The 18,512-nt window shown below is 43.8% G+C and overlaps 1 protein-coding gene across 1 annotated transcript in view; it reads right to left on the bottom strand.

Moving 5' to 3' along the window:
- The window catches only part of LOC139230045 (kinesin-like protein KIF18B), a 92,637-nt gene that overhangs the window by 28,647 nt on the left and 45,478 nt on the right, over positions 1-18,512 (bottom strand). Inside the window, exons 11-13 of the mRNA XM_070861810.1 lie at positions 16,974-17,138; positions 16,286-16,407; positions 5,717-5,964 (exon numbers count right to left, since the gene is read on the bottom strand). Of these exons, the coding sequence (XP_070717911.1) occupies positions 5,717-5,964; positions 16,286-16,407; positions 16,974-17,138 (535 nt within the window). The remainder of the gene's footprint in view (positions 1-5,716; positions 5,965-16,285; positions 16,408-16,973; positions 17,139-18,512) is intronic.

Below are 18,512 nucleotides of genomic sequence, written 5' to 3'. Positions count from 1 at the left end.
TCTTTAAAGCCATTTGACAAATTTGTAAACAAAAAAAAAGGGACAGTGCATTCAGCAGGAAAAAAAAAAATCAGCTTCAAAAAAGATTTAAAACTTGACAAAATACTTACTGAACATTAAGACCTGCTTTCCGCAGGATCTGCTATCCGACATGAATAAGATACATTAGTTTTAGGACATCGCCGATATTACTGATCACCACTGGTGACACATTGCCATATGAATCGATGCTCCAGTACCCTGCAATGCCTCACATGTGCCAACTCTTAATGCGAGAGTGTAGATGGTGCCTGGTACCAGCATGCAGGTTGCTAGAATCATTCCATTATATACGGATAGGAGTTAACTGAGCCTATAACTGCAGTTACCTGGCTGCAAAGCTGCTCAAGTTTCTGTGGTCCGATGGACATTCCAAAATGGCCTTCAGTCTAGATGACTGGATTATTTTGGTTGTTAGAGATCTAATGGGGTCTTGATAAAGAAGTATGATTAGATAAAGTGTCATGACCTCATTATACATAGAGCTTAAACGTGGAGATTCTACTGCCTGGTGTAGACATCGTTCGAGATTTCAAGCGTACAGCTTGATCAAGTATTTATTTTTTTAACATTCTTTCAGCGCTCAGAACTACTTATGTAAGGCAGGTGCATTCACCTTGAATTTGTACATTTCATGTTAGATGTACCAACATTTAATTTCACAACTTTTTATATCTGTAAATCACACCTTTTTACAACACTCCTGTGAAGCGTCTTGGGATGTTTTACTATATTAAAGGCGCTATAATAAATACAAATTGTTGTAGTTCAAAAAGAAACAACTAATGTTTCATCTGAAGTCCTATTTTCAGTAATACTCACTTGCCAGGACTGACTGTGGGCTACTGTTGCTTCAGCTTTAAGATTGCAATCCTTCTATATTACAGCAGCTGAGAAAAGGCATCCCAACAGTCCAAGATAAAATTTAACTCAACTACAAGGCTCACCTCCTGGTAAGGGAAGAATGTCTTTTACAACACTTAATTGAACATAAAAGCCTCGCTTAAATCTATTGTCCGATTAGTTTCATATCCAAACACTTGCCTGCCAATTGAGGATCATAGGTAGTACAGCAGATGAGAAGGGGAAAGCAATTACCTGCATGCCAAGAGTTACTGTTAATAAAAGGGAAAAGGAAACCTCATCTTGGATCATTGTTATATCAACATTGCTCCCGATTCAAGCAAATAGGGATTTAGGCGTTTGCAAGGTTGAAGGTTCTGAAAATCGTCAAGCTCTCAAGAAATCAAAGTAACCGCTGACCGGATTTGGGGGCGCGGTGTAGCTGGTTTTATTTGTTTGGGAGGGATAAAACAAAGTTATGAACCAGGAAAGCAAGCCCTGAAGCCTTGGCACTGATTATTTGTTGAAAGCTCCCATATGTTGCTAGAGGTCTAATTAAGACTGTGTACATGGAGTTCATTGTTACAATTAAAGTACAGGAATGTCTATGGGTTCCCATCACTGCTACCTCTGATCCGCCAGCAAACAAGAAAGGAACGCTGATGGAAAATCATTCGGTGGTCTTTGGCTAAGAGTCCATTTCATGCTCATCAGTACCCTCCGTTCTTACTAGTTGCAATGAACTTTATTGTTCCAATGCTTTATTCAATGGGAATAAACATTTAAAATCTTTTACTGATGCCAGTCATCAGTAAAGATGACCAGTTCATTTGTAGGAACATTAGGGTTCAATATAGTGGCAAGATATTGGCGTTTTAGACACTTAGCACTGATTTGGGGGGAAAGCAGAGTGGCACAGGAAAGACTAACTGCATTTTAACCTGGTGGCAATAGGTGACCTGGTGCTACGGTAGAAAATTAACTAGCCATTTTTTTTTAAAAAACAAAAAAGTGTTTGGGTTAGGAAGGAATACAAAGGGGGTTGCCAAGATCCCAAGAAAACATAAGTAGTAATTAAATAGATCAGGCATGTGAAAAGGCTATTCAAACTATCTAAACTAATCCCTCTTGCACATTAACTCTTACGTCGATGCATCCAATTGTATTTCGAATGACCTCAATGGTTTCCCCTTAATTTTCTTAATTGCAAGAGACTTGGTTAAATCATGAATAATACAACACCAAGGTATAAAGTTTACAGAAGAAATGGACACAAAGGAGGAGTGGCAATATGGATAAGAAAGGACTAAATATCAACAGAAAATGATGTGTTACAGTGGACACAGCAGAGACCCTTTACTTTGATGTCTCAAAGGTTTTTTTTTGGACAAGTGTGGAGTTAGACCAAATAATGTTTTTTCGATTAGGGATGCTGCAAAAAAAAAGGGACATTTCAATTAATCAGATAAGTGAGAGAACAGCAATGGAAAAAACTAAGCAAGGAGGCTTGTTCAAAAATCATAGAAGTTTACGACACAGGAGGCCATTCGGCCCATCGTGACTGTGCTGGTCGGAAAAGAGCTATCCAGCCTAATCCCATTTTCCAGCTCTTGGTCCGTAGCCCTGTACGTTATGGAACTTCAAGTGCACATATTCAAGTACTTTTTAAATGTGGTGAGGGTTTCTGCCTCTACCACCCTTTCAGGCAGTGAGTTCCAGACCCCCACCACCCTCTGGGTGAAAAAAGTTCTCAACTCCTACCAATTACTTTAAATCTGTGCTGCTGGTTATTGACCTCTCTGCTAATGGAAATAGGTCCTTCCTATCCACTCTATCTCCTCTCAGCCTCCTCTGTTCCAAAGAACACAACCCCAGCCTATCCAATCTTTCCTCATAGCTAAAATTCTCCAGTCCTGGCAAATCGTAAATCTCTTCTGTACCCTCTCTAGTGCAATCACATCTGTCCTGTAATGTGGTGACCAGAACTGTACACTGCGCTCTAGCTATGGCCTAACTAGTGTTTTATATAATTCTAGCATAACCTCTCTCCTCTTATATTCTATGCCTCGGCTAATTGAAGAAAGCATCCCGTACGCCGCCTTAACCACATTAAAAGTGCCAGATTACTTCCCAACTGCAACATTTTGTGGCTATTTTTAATTTATTCTTGGGAAGTGAGTTAAGGTAAGTAGGTTGAAATCAGAGGAAGCACCAGATCCAATGTGATCATCAGATCTAAATACTCATTCTCGGTTTATGAAAAAATAAAATTTCCAGCTTTTGTTCAACTATAACTCATCATTCTAGTGAATCTTGACCATACCCTTTCCATTTCCATCAACATTAGAGAAATGTGAAGTGTGAAATTTGTGGTAAAAAAAAGTGACATTAAAACATGAGTTGAGAAATTACAGTGTGTTATATTAGCATGAGCAGCTAACATGATTTCATGAAAATGGTTCACTATTTCAACACAAGTATTTTGTTTAAATGGGCAGTTGCTGAAATAGCTGGCAAAATAAGGTCATACAGACATGTTTGTATGTAATTTCTACACTATGTATATTTTTAAGAAGGATGCGACAGCTGCCAACAAACCAGAAGTAGTTGCCCATGTGCAGTTCCAGTGGTTTTTTTGTTTGTTAATGCCGGACTTCCCAAAATGAGGAATAAAAAGCAGATTAAAAAAAAGTGTTCAGTTGTAGTTTAATTTATTAATTATGTGAATTGTAGAATTTATTCATGGATGAGCCACTTGTTTGTGCACTAAATTGTGGTTGGTCAGAGTCGACAGTTTTCAGGTGGAGAACAGTTTGGTCCGAGCACCGTCTATTTTGTTTGCGGGCAGTTGGGTTTGTTGATATTTTGCAAATTACTGTTCTGAGACTGGAAACATTTGGAGATTCCTATAACAGTCGTAAGGACGGTAGATTGGGAATCTAATATTAATGAAACTTTTAGTGGTGTGCTTCAGCACTTCGCAGATCCTCCTTCTGCTGTGGTGAACGTTATTTTTTTAAATTTGGGACCTGACAGTTATGCGCAGAATGCTTCTGGTTCGCTGGCAGCAGTCACTCTGTTTTAAGAATGATCAGCCATGATCATATTGAATGGCAGTGCAGGCTCGAAGGGCCGAATGGCAAACTATTGCTCCTATTTTCTATGTTTCTAGAACAGAAGTGAGTGAATGTATAGTGTATATTATGATTTTAAGTGTTGTGGCATTGTGAAATGGAGGGATATATAGTTTGCATTACTAAACAGTAGAAAGACATTCAAATTAAGTCACTAAGGGAAGTGGTGTAACTGTGTTGTGCTTTGCTTTTTTGGTGTTAAACCCACAGTTTCCAAAGGGTTACACGTAAAGATTCTGAACATTTTCTTTTACATAAGAAATAGGAGCAGGAGTCGGCCATTTGGTCTCTCGTGCCTGCTCTGCCATTCAATAAGATCATGGCTGATCTGATCTTGGCCTCAACTCCACTTCCCTGCCCGCCCCCCCATAACCCTAGACTCATTTATCGTTCAAAAAACATTCCCACTTGAAGCAGTGAATGTGGATCAGTAAAATGTAGAGATTACAGTGACAGTTGTGCCTGGAAAAATTCTGTTTTGCTTTAAGTGTTAACAAAGCCAAGATTGATAATTTAAAGGCAGCAGTTAAATAGCTCACTCTCTGCCGGGCAGTTTTCCTGCTGGTGTAGGTACAGTAAGTACAGGGTAGTGATTAAAATTTTTATAACATGCTGAATAAAGGTCGAGCAATCATTAGCTGCAGCTGTACTGCAAGTCTGCACACCACCAGCCAGCTCGAATTGCAGCGATAAAGAATCTCTCCTGCAGTCAGGTTATGGATGTGAAAGATTTAGATTCTTAGCAAAATAATTGCCTCAGCCTTGCTAATTCCTTAAAAATCTTACCAAGACTATTTTGAAAGCAATTCTTCTGTTTAACAGAAAACAGATTTCCCACTTTTAGATGAGATGCAATTAACACTTCAGGGCACTGTTAACCCTCACAAATTTGTCATATAAAAGGGAACCATATGAAGATTGCAATTTGAAAGAAATCTTTGACTGTGGTTACTGTAAAATGTCACAGCACGAGACCAGACATTTACTGTTGCAGCACACCACAGCTCCAGGTCATCTATAATTAACAGAAACAAGGAGGGGCAAGATCGAAACCCCACTGAAAATCTATGTATTGAAATATATTGGGTTCACAAGCCCAATAAGACTTTCAGAACAAATTCAATTTGAAGTGGAAATCAGGAATGTGACCTTTGGCTGATTTCCTTCTCTCCAGTCAGAGAATACTAAAATTAAATTAATTTAGTTTAAATCATGAATTAGGCAGTGGTTTGTTCTGTGGGCATACGGTCACTAAGCAGTGCATTATTCCTCGAGCAAGTCACCTCTGCTATTTTTATCCAGGCCCTATGAGTGCAGGTATAATAGGTGGGGGTGGGATGAGGGTGAGGGAGAGTGGGCGCATGGGCCTGAAGAGTGATGCACCCTCCAAAAACAAAAATCACACAAAGCAACAGCACTAATGGCCTATGAGGTGCCTGTAAGTGATAAAAATTGGAAAATAGTACTAAATGCTTGTTAAACACAGGCTGAACAAATTTTCCAGTAAGAATTGAATTGCAAGCCAACTGGGGTTAATTTCAAATGAAGAAAAACACTGCAATGAAAGAATGGAAAAAACAAATTGCTTTTAACAATAGCATTAAGTTACGAGGAGAAATATTGTGTAGCTATATAATCCAGGCATTGTATGAATTCTTGTGTGTAGGTGTACACAGAAAGCAATGAGGGAACAGGCTTACCAGTAAATTCAAATAGGTTTTCAGGTAGAAAATGTAACTTAGAAAATGTAGCAAGGGCTGTTATTTCTGATGGTTGATTCTCTTTAGACTCTTCTGCGTTTATTTGATCTGCCCATAGGACGACTTTCTCTCCACGTACGAGGCGCTCCAACTCATTAAATTGCGCCACCAAGTCTGTGGTTGCAAGGTCAGCTTCCTGCAGTGCGTAGAACTGCCTCCGTACAATCTGCAGCAGGGTGGTCACTAACCTGAAATTGCAAAAAAAAAGAGGCAGTTCCATTACTCAAATGTGGTGACAACCGGCTCTTTCGCAATTCCCCTCCCCCACCCACCTTCTGCCTTACGAGGAGGCGAGGACTTGCTGCCTGGAACAGCTTGACCTGGATCAGATTTTGCCACTAATCTGCAAACTGTTGCCAGTATTTTGGCATCTACCACTCATCATGATTGAGTAGCAGTGGAATGCCCTTTCTCCACTTTTAATAAGCAGTCACCAGCCAACAGTGGCTGCGTACTTGACCGTTTACATTTTACTACTAGGTGTTGCTGGCACATGATTTTCCCTTTGTCATTGTGCTCCCTTTAGTCTTGGTTAAATGGAAGAAGTGATTTAAACACATCTCACAGTTTCCACTTAGGCACTTTATGGGACAATCTATTTGTTCCCCACCCACCCCACCTCTTCTCTTTGTTCTGTTGCTTTTTAAATGCCGTTTCATCAGCAATATCCTCCAGTTTTGAAGAAGGATCCACCACCCAAAATGTTAACTCATCTGTTCTCTCCACAGATGCTGCTGAACTGCCAAGTGTTTCCAGCATCATCTGCTTTTGTTTTAGATTTTCACCATGTGCAGTTTTGTTTTGTTTAATGTTTTGATTCCGCCCAGGCTGCTCTTCACTGGGGCTTATCCTGATTCAACCATAAAGGACAGGCTTTGAGGAAAAGAGTCAGTCAGTCGGGCTGGACATTACCTGGTCTTTATCCAGGCTAATGTCAGACTGCAATTAACAAAAATATACTGGAAACACACAGCAGGGTAGTCAGCATCTGGAGAGAGAAAAGCCAGGTAATTACATTTTGGGCATAAATCCTTCATTAAGACAACTGGAATAAATCAGGCCCGAGGTTTCAAAAGTTGCTGAAAATTCCTTTTGGGAGTGGTGCTCTCTGGTTCCTTTAAGGGTTACCAATTATGTGGCATTGACATGGTGTTATCCATGTAAACCTGTAATTACCATGTCTGACCACCAGAGGGCTTATCCCCTGGAGTCCCAAGGAATCCCACAATCCCTTGGGAGCACCTGTATATAAAGGAGGCCTCACAGGCTGGAGAGGCACTCCGAGATCTGCAATAAAGGACTACGGTCACACTTACTTTGAGCTTGCAGTACCTAGCCTGACTCTTTATCCAATACATAACAACTGGCGACGAGATGCAGATGACTAACCCCAACGCAATGCAGAGAAATTTGGAGGGAGATGATTGGGAAACCTTTGTGGAACGACTCGACCAATACTTCATGGCCAACGAGCTAGAAGCAGAAACGAACGTTGCCAAACGAAGGCCGATCCTCCTCACCGTTTGCGGGGCATCAACATATGGCCTCATGAAAAGCCTGTTTGCTCCAGCGAAACCTACAGACAAGTCATACAATGAGTTGTGCTCACTGGTCCGGGTGCATCTAAACCCCAAGGAAAGCATCCTGATGGCGAGGTATCGGTTTTACATGTACAAGAGGTATGAAGGCCAGGAAGTGGCGAGCTACGTTGCCGAGCTAAGGCGCCTTTGCAGGACATTGCGAATTTGAAAGACACTTGAGCATATGCTCAGTAACTTCTTTGTACTTGGCATTGGCCATGAATTAATACTTCGCAAACTTTTGACTGTAGGGACCCGAAACCTTGAGTAAAGCCATAGCGATAGCCCAGACGTTTATCTCCACCGGTGACAATAGCAAACAAATTTCCCAGCACACTAGTGCTGCTGCAAGTACTGTGAAGAAAGTAACATTGTCTTCGAATCGAAATGTGCACGGCAGGACTTACACGCCTGTAGCTGCACGTCTGCAGATGACAGAGTCCACCATCAAGGGTGGTGAATACAAGGCCATTAACACCTTGTTGGCGCTGCGGGGGTGATCATGGATTCCATTCATGCTGCTTCAAAGGATACGTTTACAAGGGCTGTGGAACAATGGGACACCTCCAACGCATGTGCAGGCGAGCTAAAAACCTTGCTAATCATACAAACCACCATGTAGCAGGAGGAGGACAGGTCCACGGTGGATCATGACAAACCAGAGCCTCATACCGAGGAGTCAGAGGTATATGGGGTGCACACATTTACCACAAAGTGTCCCCCGATAATGTTGAAGGTTGAATTAAATGGGCTCTGGGTGCCCATGGAGTTGGACATGGGCGCAAACCAGTCCATAATGAGTAAAAGGACTTTCAATAAGTTGTGGTGCAACAAAGCTTCAAAGCCAGTCCTGACTCTTAATTCGTACCAAATTCAGAACGTACACAAAGGAACGGATTCCCGTAATTGGCAGTGCTACCGTAAAGGTCTCCTACGATGAAGCGGTGCATGATTTACCACTCTAGGTGGTAGCGGGCAATGGCCCCACGCTGTTTGGCAGGAGCTGGCTGGGAAAGATACGCTGGAACTGGGATGACGTCCAAGCTCTTTCACCTGTCGACGACACCTCATGTGCCCAGGTCCTAAGCAAGTTCCCCTCGCTGTTTGAACTAGGCATCGGGAAGTTCAAGTAGCAAAAGTGCAGATCCATTTGATTCCTGGGGCACGACCCATTCATCACAAGGCAAGAGCGGTACCTTACATGATAGAGGGTGGAGTCAGAGCTGGACAGGCTGCAACGAGAGGGCATTATTTCACCGATCGAATTAAATGAGCGGGCCAGTCCGACTGTTCCAGTCCTCAAGGGAGACGGCACCGTCAGAATCTGTGGTGATTACAAAGTAACTATCAATCGTTTCTCGCTGCAGAATCAATACCCACTACCAAAGCAAAGCAGACAACCTATTTGCGATGCTGACGGGAGGGAAAATGTTCACGAAGCTGGACTTGACCTCAGCCGACATGATGCAGGAGCTGGAGGAAGCTTCGAAAGGCCTCAACACTCACCTGCATCAACACTCAAAAGTCTTTTCGTTTACAATAGATGCCCATTTGGGATTTGATCAGCCGCGCCGATATTTCAGAGGAACATGGAAAGCTTGCTGAAGTCGGTCCCGCGCACCATGGTCTTCCAGGACATCTTGGTTACAGGTCGGGACACTGTCGAGCACCTGCAGAACCTGGAGGAGGTTCTTGGTCTGCTTAGAAGTGTGGGGCTCAGGCTAAAGGCTTGAAGTGCGTTTTCCTGGCGCCTGAAGTGGAGTTCCTGGGGAGAAGAATCGCGGCAGATGGCACTAGGCCCACCGATTCGAAGACGGAGGCAATCAAGAACGCACCGAGACCACAGAACGTGACGGAGCTGCAGTCGTTTCTAGGACTCCTGAACTATTTTGGTAACTTCTTACCAGGTCTTAGCACATTGTTAGAACCCCTGCACTCTTTACTGCGTAAGGGAGATGAATGGGTATGGGGTAAAAGCCAAGAAAATACCTTTAAGCGGTTACGTTCAAACAAATTGCTTGTGTTGTACGATCCATGTAAACGTTTGGTACGAGCATGCGATGCATCGTCATACGGGGTCGGGTGTGTATTGCAACAAGCTAATGAATTTGGGAAATTGCAACTAGTTGCTTATGCATCCAGAAATCTAAGACCGAGAGGGCCTACAGTATGATCGAAAATGAAGCGTTAGCTTGTGTTTACGGGGTAAAGAAAATGCATCAATATCTGTTCGGGCTCAAATTTGAATTGGAAACAGACCATAAGCTGCTTATATCCCTCTTTTCTGAAAATAAGGGGATAAATACGAACGCATCGGCCCGCACGTTGTCCGCATACAACTATGCCATCCGCCACAGAAAACTGTGCCGATGCTCTCAGTAGGCTACCATTGCCCACCACCGGGGTGGAGATGGCACAGCCTGCTGATTTAGTTATGGTAATGGAAGCATTTGAGTGAGCAATCACTTGTTACCGCCCGACAGATTAGAACCTGGATGAGCCAGGACCCCTTACTGTCCCGAGTAAAAAAGAAAAACTGCGCTCCACGGGAGTTGGTCTAGTGTCCAGTTAGAGATGCAGGAAGAAATAAAGCCATACCAGCAGCGCAAAGATGAAATGTCTACACAGGCAGACTGCCTCCTATAGGGCAATCGGGTAGTTGTGCCAAAAAAGGGCAGGGACGCTTTCATTAGTGATCTCCACAGTACCCATCCAGGCATTGTAATGATGAAAGCAATAGCTAGATCCCACGTGTGGTGGCCCGGTATCGATGCAGACTTAGAGTCCTGTGTGCACAAATGTAATACATGTTCCCAGTAAAGCAATCCACCCAGGGAGGCACCACTAAGTTTATGGTCTTGGCCCGTTTAAGCCAGCGTCCAACGGTCAGGCAAAACGAGCAGTTCAAACAATCAAGCAGAGCTTGAAAACTGAAGGCTCACTGCGGACTCGCTTATCCCGAGTCCTGCTTAGTTACCGCACAAGACCCCTCACTGGGGTCCCTCCCGTTGAGCTGCTAATGAAAAGAGCACTTAAGACAAGGGTCTCGTTAGTCCACCCTGATCGACACGAACAGGTAGAGAGCAGGCGGCTTCAACAGAATACAGTTCGAGAGGTGGAGCAGCAGTGTGGGCGAGGCCTATAAAGGCCCAGCGGGAGTCTGGGGATCGGCGGCAGTTCGAGAGGCAGAGTAGCAGCGTGGGTGAGGCCTATAAAGGCTAACTGGTGCAGCTGCAGCAGAGTGAGAAGGCAAAAAAGAAGTAGAAAGAAATCGAAAGGTGACGTCACAGCCAAGGGGGTAAGTGATTGGTAAGTAGTTTTTCTTTTTCCAGTAAGTAACCTTTAGCATTGTTGTTGCCAAATTAAGTTTATCTAAGGCTTAATTCATGGCAGGAGAGCTCAGACATGTGTTATGCTCCTCCTGTACTATGTGGGAAGTCAGGGACGCTTCCGGTGTCCCTGACGACTACGTGTGCGGGAAGTGTATCTGGCTGCAGTTCCTGACAGACCGCATTGCGGCACTGGAGCTGCGGGTGGATTCACTCTGGAGCATGCCGATGCTGAGAATGACATGAATAGCACGTTTAGTGAGTTGGTCTTACCGCAGAAAAAGGATACTCAGGCAGATAGGGAATGGATGACCAACAGGAAGAGTAGTGGAAGGAAGGTAGTGCAGGGTGTCCCCTGCGGTCATCCTCCTGCAAAACAGATACACCGCTTTAGGTACTGTTGAGGGGGATGACTCACCAAGGGAGGGCAGCAGCAGCCAAGTTCATGGCACCGTGGGTGGCTCTGCTGCACAGGAGGGCAGGAAAAAGAATGGGAGAGCGATAGTGATAGGGGATTCAATTGTAAGGGGAATCGATAGACGTTTCGGCGGCCGCAACCAAGACTCTAGGATGGTATGTTGCCTCCCTGGTGCAAGGGTCAAGGATGTCTCGGAGCGGGTGCAGGGCATTCTGAAAAGGGAGGGTGAACATCCAGTTGTCGTGGTGCATATAGGTACCAACGATATAGGTAAAAGTGGAGGGCAGAGAAACCTAAAGCAAAAAGGGCCACATTACAGCAAAATTCTAAAGGGGCAAAGTGTGTTTAAAAAGACAAGACTGAAGGCTCTATGCCTCAATGCGAGGAGTATTCGGAATAAGGTGGACGAATTAACTGCGCAGATAGCAGTTAACGAGTATGATATAATTGGCATCACAGACATGGCTCCAGGGTGACCAAGGCTGGGAACTCAACATCCAGGAGTATTCAACATTTAGGAAGGATAGACAAAAAGGAAAAAGGAGGCAGGGTGGCTGGTTAAAGAGGAAATTAATGCAATAGTAAGAAAGGACATTAGCTTGGATGATGTGGAATCGGTATGGGTGGAGCTGCAGAATACCAATGAGCAGAAAACGCTAGTGGGAGTTGTGTACAGACCACCAAACAGTGGTAGTGAGGTTGGGGACAGCATAAAACAAGAAATAAGGGATGCATGCAATAAAGTTACAGCAGTTATCATGGGTGACTTTAATCTACATATTGATAACCAAACTGGTAGCAATGCGGTGGAGGAGGATTTCCTGGAGTGTATTAGGAATGGTTTTCTAGACCAATATGTCGAGGTATCAACCAGGGAGCTGGCCATCCTAGACTGGGTGATGTGTAATGAGAAAGGACTAATTAGCAATCATGTTGTGCGAGACCCCTTGGGGAAGAGTGACCATAACATGGTAGAATTCTTTATCAGGATGGAGTGACACAGTTAATTCAGAAACTAGGGTCCTGAACTTAAGGAAAGGTAACTTCGATGGTTTGAGGCATGAATTGGCTAGAGTAGACTGGCAAATGATACTTAAAAGGGTTGACAGTGGATAGGCAATGGCAAACATTTAAAGATCACATGGATGAACTTCAGCAATTGTACATCCCTGTCTGGAGTAAAAAAAAACAGGGAAGGTGGCTCAACCGTGGCTAACAAGGGAAATTAAGGATAGTGTTATAAATCCAAGGAAGAGGCATATAAATTGGTCAAAAAAAGCAGCAAACTGGAGGACTGGGAGAAATTTAGAACTCAGCAGAGGAGGACAAAGGGTTTAATTAGGAGGCCGAAAATAGAGTACGAGGGGAAGCTTGCCGGGAATATAAAAACTGACTGCAAAAGCTTCTATAGATGTGAAGAGAAAAACATGAGTGAAGACAAACGTAGGTCCCTTGCAGTCGGATTCAGGTGAATTTATAATGGGGAACAAAGAAATGGCAGACCAATTTAACAAATACTTTGGTTCTGTCTTCACAAAGGAAGACATAAATAACCTTCCGAAAGTACTAGGGGACCAAGGGTCTAGTGAGGAGGAGGAACTGAAGGATATCCTTATTAGGCAGGAAATTGTGTTAGGGAAATTAATGTCATTGAAGGCCGATAAATCCCCGGGGCTTGATAGTCTGCATCCCAGTGTACTGAAGAAGTGGCCCTAGAAATAGTGGATGCATTGGTGATCATTTTCCAACAGTCTATCGACTTGGGATCAGTTCCTATGGACTGGAGTGTAGCTAATGTAACACCACTTTTTAAAAAGGGAGGGAGAAAGCAGGGAGATAGACCGGTTAGCCTGACATCAGTGGTGGGGAAAATGTTGGAATCAATTATTAAGAATGAAATAGCCACGCATTTGGAAAGCAGTGACAGGATCGGTCCAAGTCAGCATGGATTTATGAAGGGGAAATCATGCTTGACAAATCTTCTGGAATTTTTTGAGGATGTAACTAGTAGAGTGGACAAGGGAGAACCAGTGGATGTGGTGTATTTGGACTTTCAAAAGGCTTTTGACAAGGTCCCACACAAGAGATTGGTGTACAAAATCAAAGCTCATGGTATTGGGGGTAATATACTGACGTGGATAGAGAACTGATTGGCAGACAGGAAGCAGAGAGTCGGGATAAATGGGTCCTTTTCAGAATGGCAGTCAGTGACTAGTGGAGTGCCGCAGGGCTCAGTGCTGGGACCCCAGCTCTTTACAATATACATCAATGATTTGGATGAAGGAATAGAGTGTAATATTTCCAAATTTGCAGATGACACTCAACTGGGTGGTGGTGTGAGCTGCGAGGGGGACGCTAAGAGGCTGCAGGGTGACTTGGATGAGTGGGCAAATGCATGGCAGATGCAGTATAATGTGGATAAATGTGAGGTTATCCACTTTGGGGGCAAAAACACGAAGACAGATTATCTGAATGGTGGCAGATTAGAAAAAGGGGAGGAGCAATGAGACTTGGGTGTCATGGTTCATCAGTCATTGAAAGTTGGCACACAGGTACAGCAGGCGGTAAGGAAAGCAAATGGTATGTTGGCCTTCATAGCTAGGGGATTTGAGTATAGGAGCAGGGAGGTCTTACTGCAGTTGTACAGGGGCTTGGTGAGGCCTCACCTGGAATATTGTGTTCAATTTTGGTCTCCTAATCTGAGGAAGGATGTTCTTGCTATTGAGGGAGTGCAGCGAAGGTTCACCAGACTGATTCCTGGGATTGCCGGACTGACATTTGAGGAGAGACTGAATCAACTGAGCCTTTATACATTGGAGTTTAGAAGAATGAGAGGTGATCTCATAGAAACATACAAGATTCTGATGGGACGGTGCAGGTTAGATGCAGGAAGAATGTTCCCGATGTTGGGGAAGTCCAGAACCAAGGGACACAGTCTTGGGATAAGGGATAGGCCATTTAGGACTGAGATGAGGAGAAACTTCTTCACTCAAGAGTTGTTAACCTGTGGAATTCCCTGCCGTAGAGTGTTGTTGATGCCAGTTCATTGGATATATTTCAAGAGGGAGTTAGATATGGCCCTTACAGCTAAAGGGATCAAGGGGTATGGAAAGAAAGCAGGAAAGGGGTACTGAGGGAATGATCAGCCATGATCTTATCGAACGGTGGTGCAGGCTTGAAGGGCCGAATGGCCTAATCCTGCACCTATTTTCTAGGTTTCTATATCATGATCGCGCAAATGTGTCACATGAAATTGAAGTAAATAATTCTGTATTTGTGTTGAACTATGGCCAAGGTCCCAAGTAGATTGCTGACACAGTTTTGGCCAAAGAGGGGAGTAGGGTGTTTGTGGTCAAACTTGCAAATGAACTCACCTGCAGAAAACACTTGGACCAAACTAAACTCAGATTTATGGACTATCCAGAACAACTCACAATAGAATCTACCTTTTTCAACCCTCCAACCAACACACACACGTGGCAACCCAGCAGTTGACCACGAACCAGAACCCATCACCCGTAGGAGCCCAGCAAGGCTCACCACCGCCAGCAGTCCAACAAGGCCAGCTGCGCAGCAGCCCAGCAAAGGCCCAACAAATCGACTCACCAACACCAGCATTTGCATCAAGACAATCAACCAGGGAATGGAAGGACCCAGACCGACTCACAATGTAAAAAGTTACACTATAGACTTTTTTGGGGGGGCGGGGGAAAGGTGGTGTTATGATGTATGTAAACCTGTAATTACCATGTCTGACCACCAGAGGGCTTATCCCCTGGAGTCCCAAGGGATCCCACACAATCCCTTGGGAGCACCTGTATATGAGGCCTCACAGGCGGAGATCTGCAATAAAGGACTATGGTCACACTTACTTTGAGCTTGCAGTACCTCATCTGACTCTTTATCCAAGACATAACACATGGAATTCAGAGCAGGACAGCGATCAATCATATAGTTGTGAATAGAGAATATTCGCAGGCTCTGAAAAGAGTACTTCATAGGAGTTAGTGTCTGACCCAACAGGCCATGGTAAGGATGTGTGTGGATGTTGGCCACCTTTACCATAGACTTGACACCTCGGGACTGCCACAACAAGGAGAATCAAATCTAACAGGCCAACCAATCCAGGAAGATAGGCCAGAAACTATTCTCAAGTCTCTCCAAACTATTCCCAGTGCATTACAGGCAGTGCATTGCCAATGCTCCATACCCAGGAAGGCTATGATGGATACAGAGGTCACTGGTACCACATCTGAGGAGGCAATACTTCTGCTACCTCTTGAAGCTGTAGTTTCTTGATCTACAATACTCCAAGCCCAGGTCCTGACGATGAGTCATTTTCTTCCATTTGCACTGTGGGCAACATACTTTTCCTTCCTCTTTATCTAGCTATGGGAGAAGCAGATCCCTATGTCTGAGGAGGGTATTCCAGACGAAACATTCAGCCCATAATCCAAACAAATGGTCAATCTGCCACAAAAGCTGACAGAAGCTCAGATGTTTGGTGACTTGGATCAGATTTTCAGATTGGTGCTTTACAAAATCACCTTAGTGCAGAAGACATCTGTCAATAGGGTCAAGCAAGCAACCCTTTACTCCTACTTTTATGGGCGAAATTGACACAGCATCGCTGCCTGGCACAGTATCGCAGAACATTCATGCCCCAATTAAGGTGGAAAATCTAATTCTGGTCTTGGAGCAATGCTGATGCTTGCTTTGGGGGTGTATCTCCATTTTCTATGCATTTACTTTTTAAATTTTCTCTTTCTCTTCTAATTGCAAATAAAGCGCCGCAGGTGACTGGCATACCACCCAAGTAGCTGTGCTTCACAAGAGTCTGACAGTGAGAATCAGCTGATTATTCAACCGTGACGGCCATCACAGCCATGCTCAACCTTGTAATCACTCAATACCTATGCGCCTCACCAGCAGGAGGCACTGACAGTGGTCAAAAGCAGGAACCCTGGCTAATTTCTTTGTCCCCCCTTATCTCCCGAACTCGTTCCTGGAGGCTAATTTTAGCAGCTTAACCACCCATTATGTTGAAGATCAACCAACCCTAGCTGTATGAATTAGTATACCACACACTTAATGGGCATCTACTGATTCAGCCATCGAGGAGCCATTAAAGGATTCCTAAACTGGAATCTTCTGCTTTAACAGCAATGCATCAGTTCCTTACTTTTCTGTCTGTCGACTGTCTCGATCCTGGAGAGTCATCAGGTGGGTCATGCAACTGTTGTGTTGCTTGAAGCTGCTGACTTCAGTCTCTAATAGATGGTTCTGCAAACTCAGTTTCAAGACCTGTCCGGTAATAAATTTAGGGGAAATAAGTGGGAAAAATTCCAAAGTAATACAATAGTTATGGTACCTAACCCTTCTTCTTCACTTTCTGGAGGTACAATGCCCTCCCACGGTCCCCTATCCTCTCATGTAGTCTACATGTACATTCCAGCCTAGGAGCGCCCGGATCATGGGCTACTCCAGAACTGCTGTAATTGCTGCTTGCAATCGACTAGCAGTAGTTCGGGGCCCAAAACCAATCCTGATGTGGAGCACTTTGGGTTTCACCTGTGCTGCTGAATGGATAACCCAGCAGAAACCAAACTCACCCAGCAGAAGGAGGCAAGCCCTAGGACTTGAATGTGTGGCCTTTTGACTTTAAATGGTCACACAGCATTTTGAGCCTAGCCTGCCTGGATGGTGTAACTTTTCCACAATGTTTAGTACCCATATTACTGTGTGTCATTTTAGGGTAAAGCAATGGAAAGGAACAGGAAACAATTACTAAAAATGTGCCTAGCTCAAACAATATGCCCAGAAGGAACAGGTATGACTCACATTCTAGTAGAAGTTAAGCCCTCCCTCACCTGAGACACTGCTGTGCTTTTACCATCTGAACTGATTTTAGTCCCCAAATGAAAGATGAGATTCTCATTCTCTTTGAGCTTTTCTTTGACTTGCTGCATTTGCTCCAGCAGGTGTCCATGGCGTCGATCGGAGGATGCCTGGCTACGTTCAAACTTACAGGAGGCCTGCTCAATTAGAAGAACAAGAATTACAGGGAGACACAATTCATTCATGCACAAAATTCTGAAGTAGCATTCTTAGCCCCATGGTCAAAATATCTAAACAAAATATTCTATTACTGTGAAAGAGTAGTAGCTTTATTTGCATCTTTAGTTTGATATTCTTTACAATTATAATAACGTACGGGGAAAACCGCTTCCATTTATATGGCGTCTTTCATGTACTTGTGAACAACTGAAGTGTAGCTATTTTTGGAATGTTGGCAAACTGCGTACCAATTTGTGCCAAATAATGAAATGTTTAGTGACACTGGGAGAATTGCACTGCCTCTTCTTCGAATAATGCCACGGGACTTTTTACATCTACCCGAGAAAGTAGACAGGACCTCAGTGTTTAATATCTCATCTGAAAGACGGCACGTCGACTGTGCAGCACTTCCTCAGTATCAATTTGGTTTGCCAAAATAATTTTGATGGCAACCCTGGAGAAGTACGCAAACCAGTTTTAGCCTCCTGGCAACCTTCTGCAGTGTTGCTGCAGGCAAGGAAACGCTGGTGTGGATTTTTCTTCAGCACGGGGTAGGATAAGGCCTCTGGTCGAGAGACAGTCGATGGAGCAGCAAGTAATATGAAAGAGATAAATGCTTTTTTGATGGCTATTCATTTATCTTTTGCACAGTACTTATCAAATATTTATTCGTTCTGACAGATCTTCAGCAACTAGCCAGAGTTTAGTTCAGGTAGCAGCTGTAAAGATGGCTTTTATTGTTATTGGATATGTATACCCACTAATTATAGCTGCACTTTAGTGTAGTGTGCTTTTGCACCAGCTGTGGATTATATGCACTTAGCACAGATATTTTAAATGAGAAAGATAAACAAGTTTGATATTTTGTTTGTTTTATTTTCTTAAAAACTTTAAATGGAAACATACAGAGCCAAATGGGCTTTTCCTGCAAGGGAGGCCTGGACCTCCAGTGATTCCCATCTTCTCCTTTGGGAAATCGCTTTGCCTCCCACTCGGGGCCTCCCCCTGACTGGACGACAGAAACCCTGCAGTTTCATGGGACAGGATTTTATTTTAACCACTGATTTCACTTAAATGGTCACAATGTTTAGGCAAAAGTTTGGAGGTCCTGCGTTCCCAGCAATTATTTTGCTGACACTTTCTGGTTTAGAGCTATTTGGAGCGAGGCTGCCAACAGAAGCTACAATTATTACAAATGTGTGTAGGGAGTATCTCAACGGTTATCTCCAAATCAATAAATCTTACTGCATGTCAAAATCTATTACCCAGTAAAGCTGCTGAAATAGGTTAGGAGTACATATAATGAAGGGCTGAGACTAGCCAAAATTCACCGCAAGAATGCGGAGAAGTCA

This window comes from Pristiophorus japonicus, chromosome 19, assembly GCF_044704955.1.
Source record: "Pristiophorus japonicus isolate sPriJap1 chromosome 19, sPriJap1.hap1, whole genome shotgun sequence".
NCBI classification, from domain to species: Eukaryota; Metazoa; Chordata; class Chondrichthyes; family Pristiophoridae; genus Pristiophorus; species Pristiophorus japonicus.
Note: the sequence above shows the minus strand (reverse complement) of the source record. Positions and strands in the feature narration are given on the sequence as shown.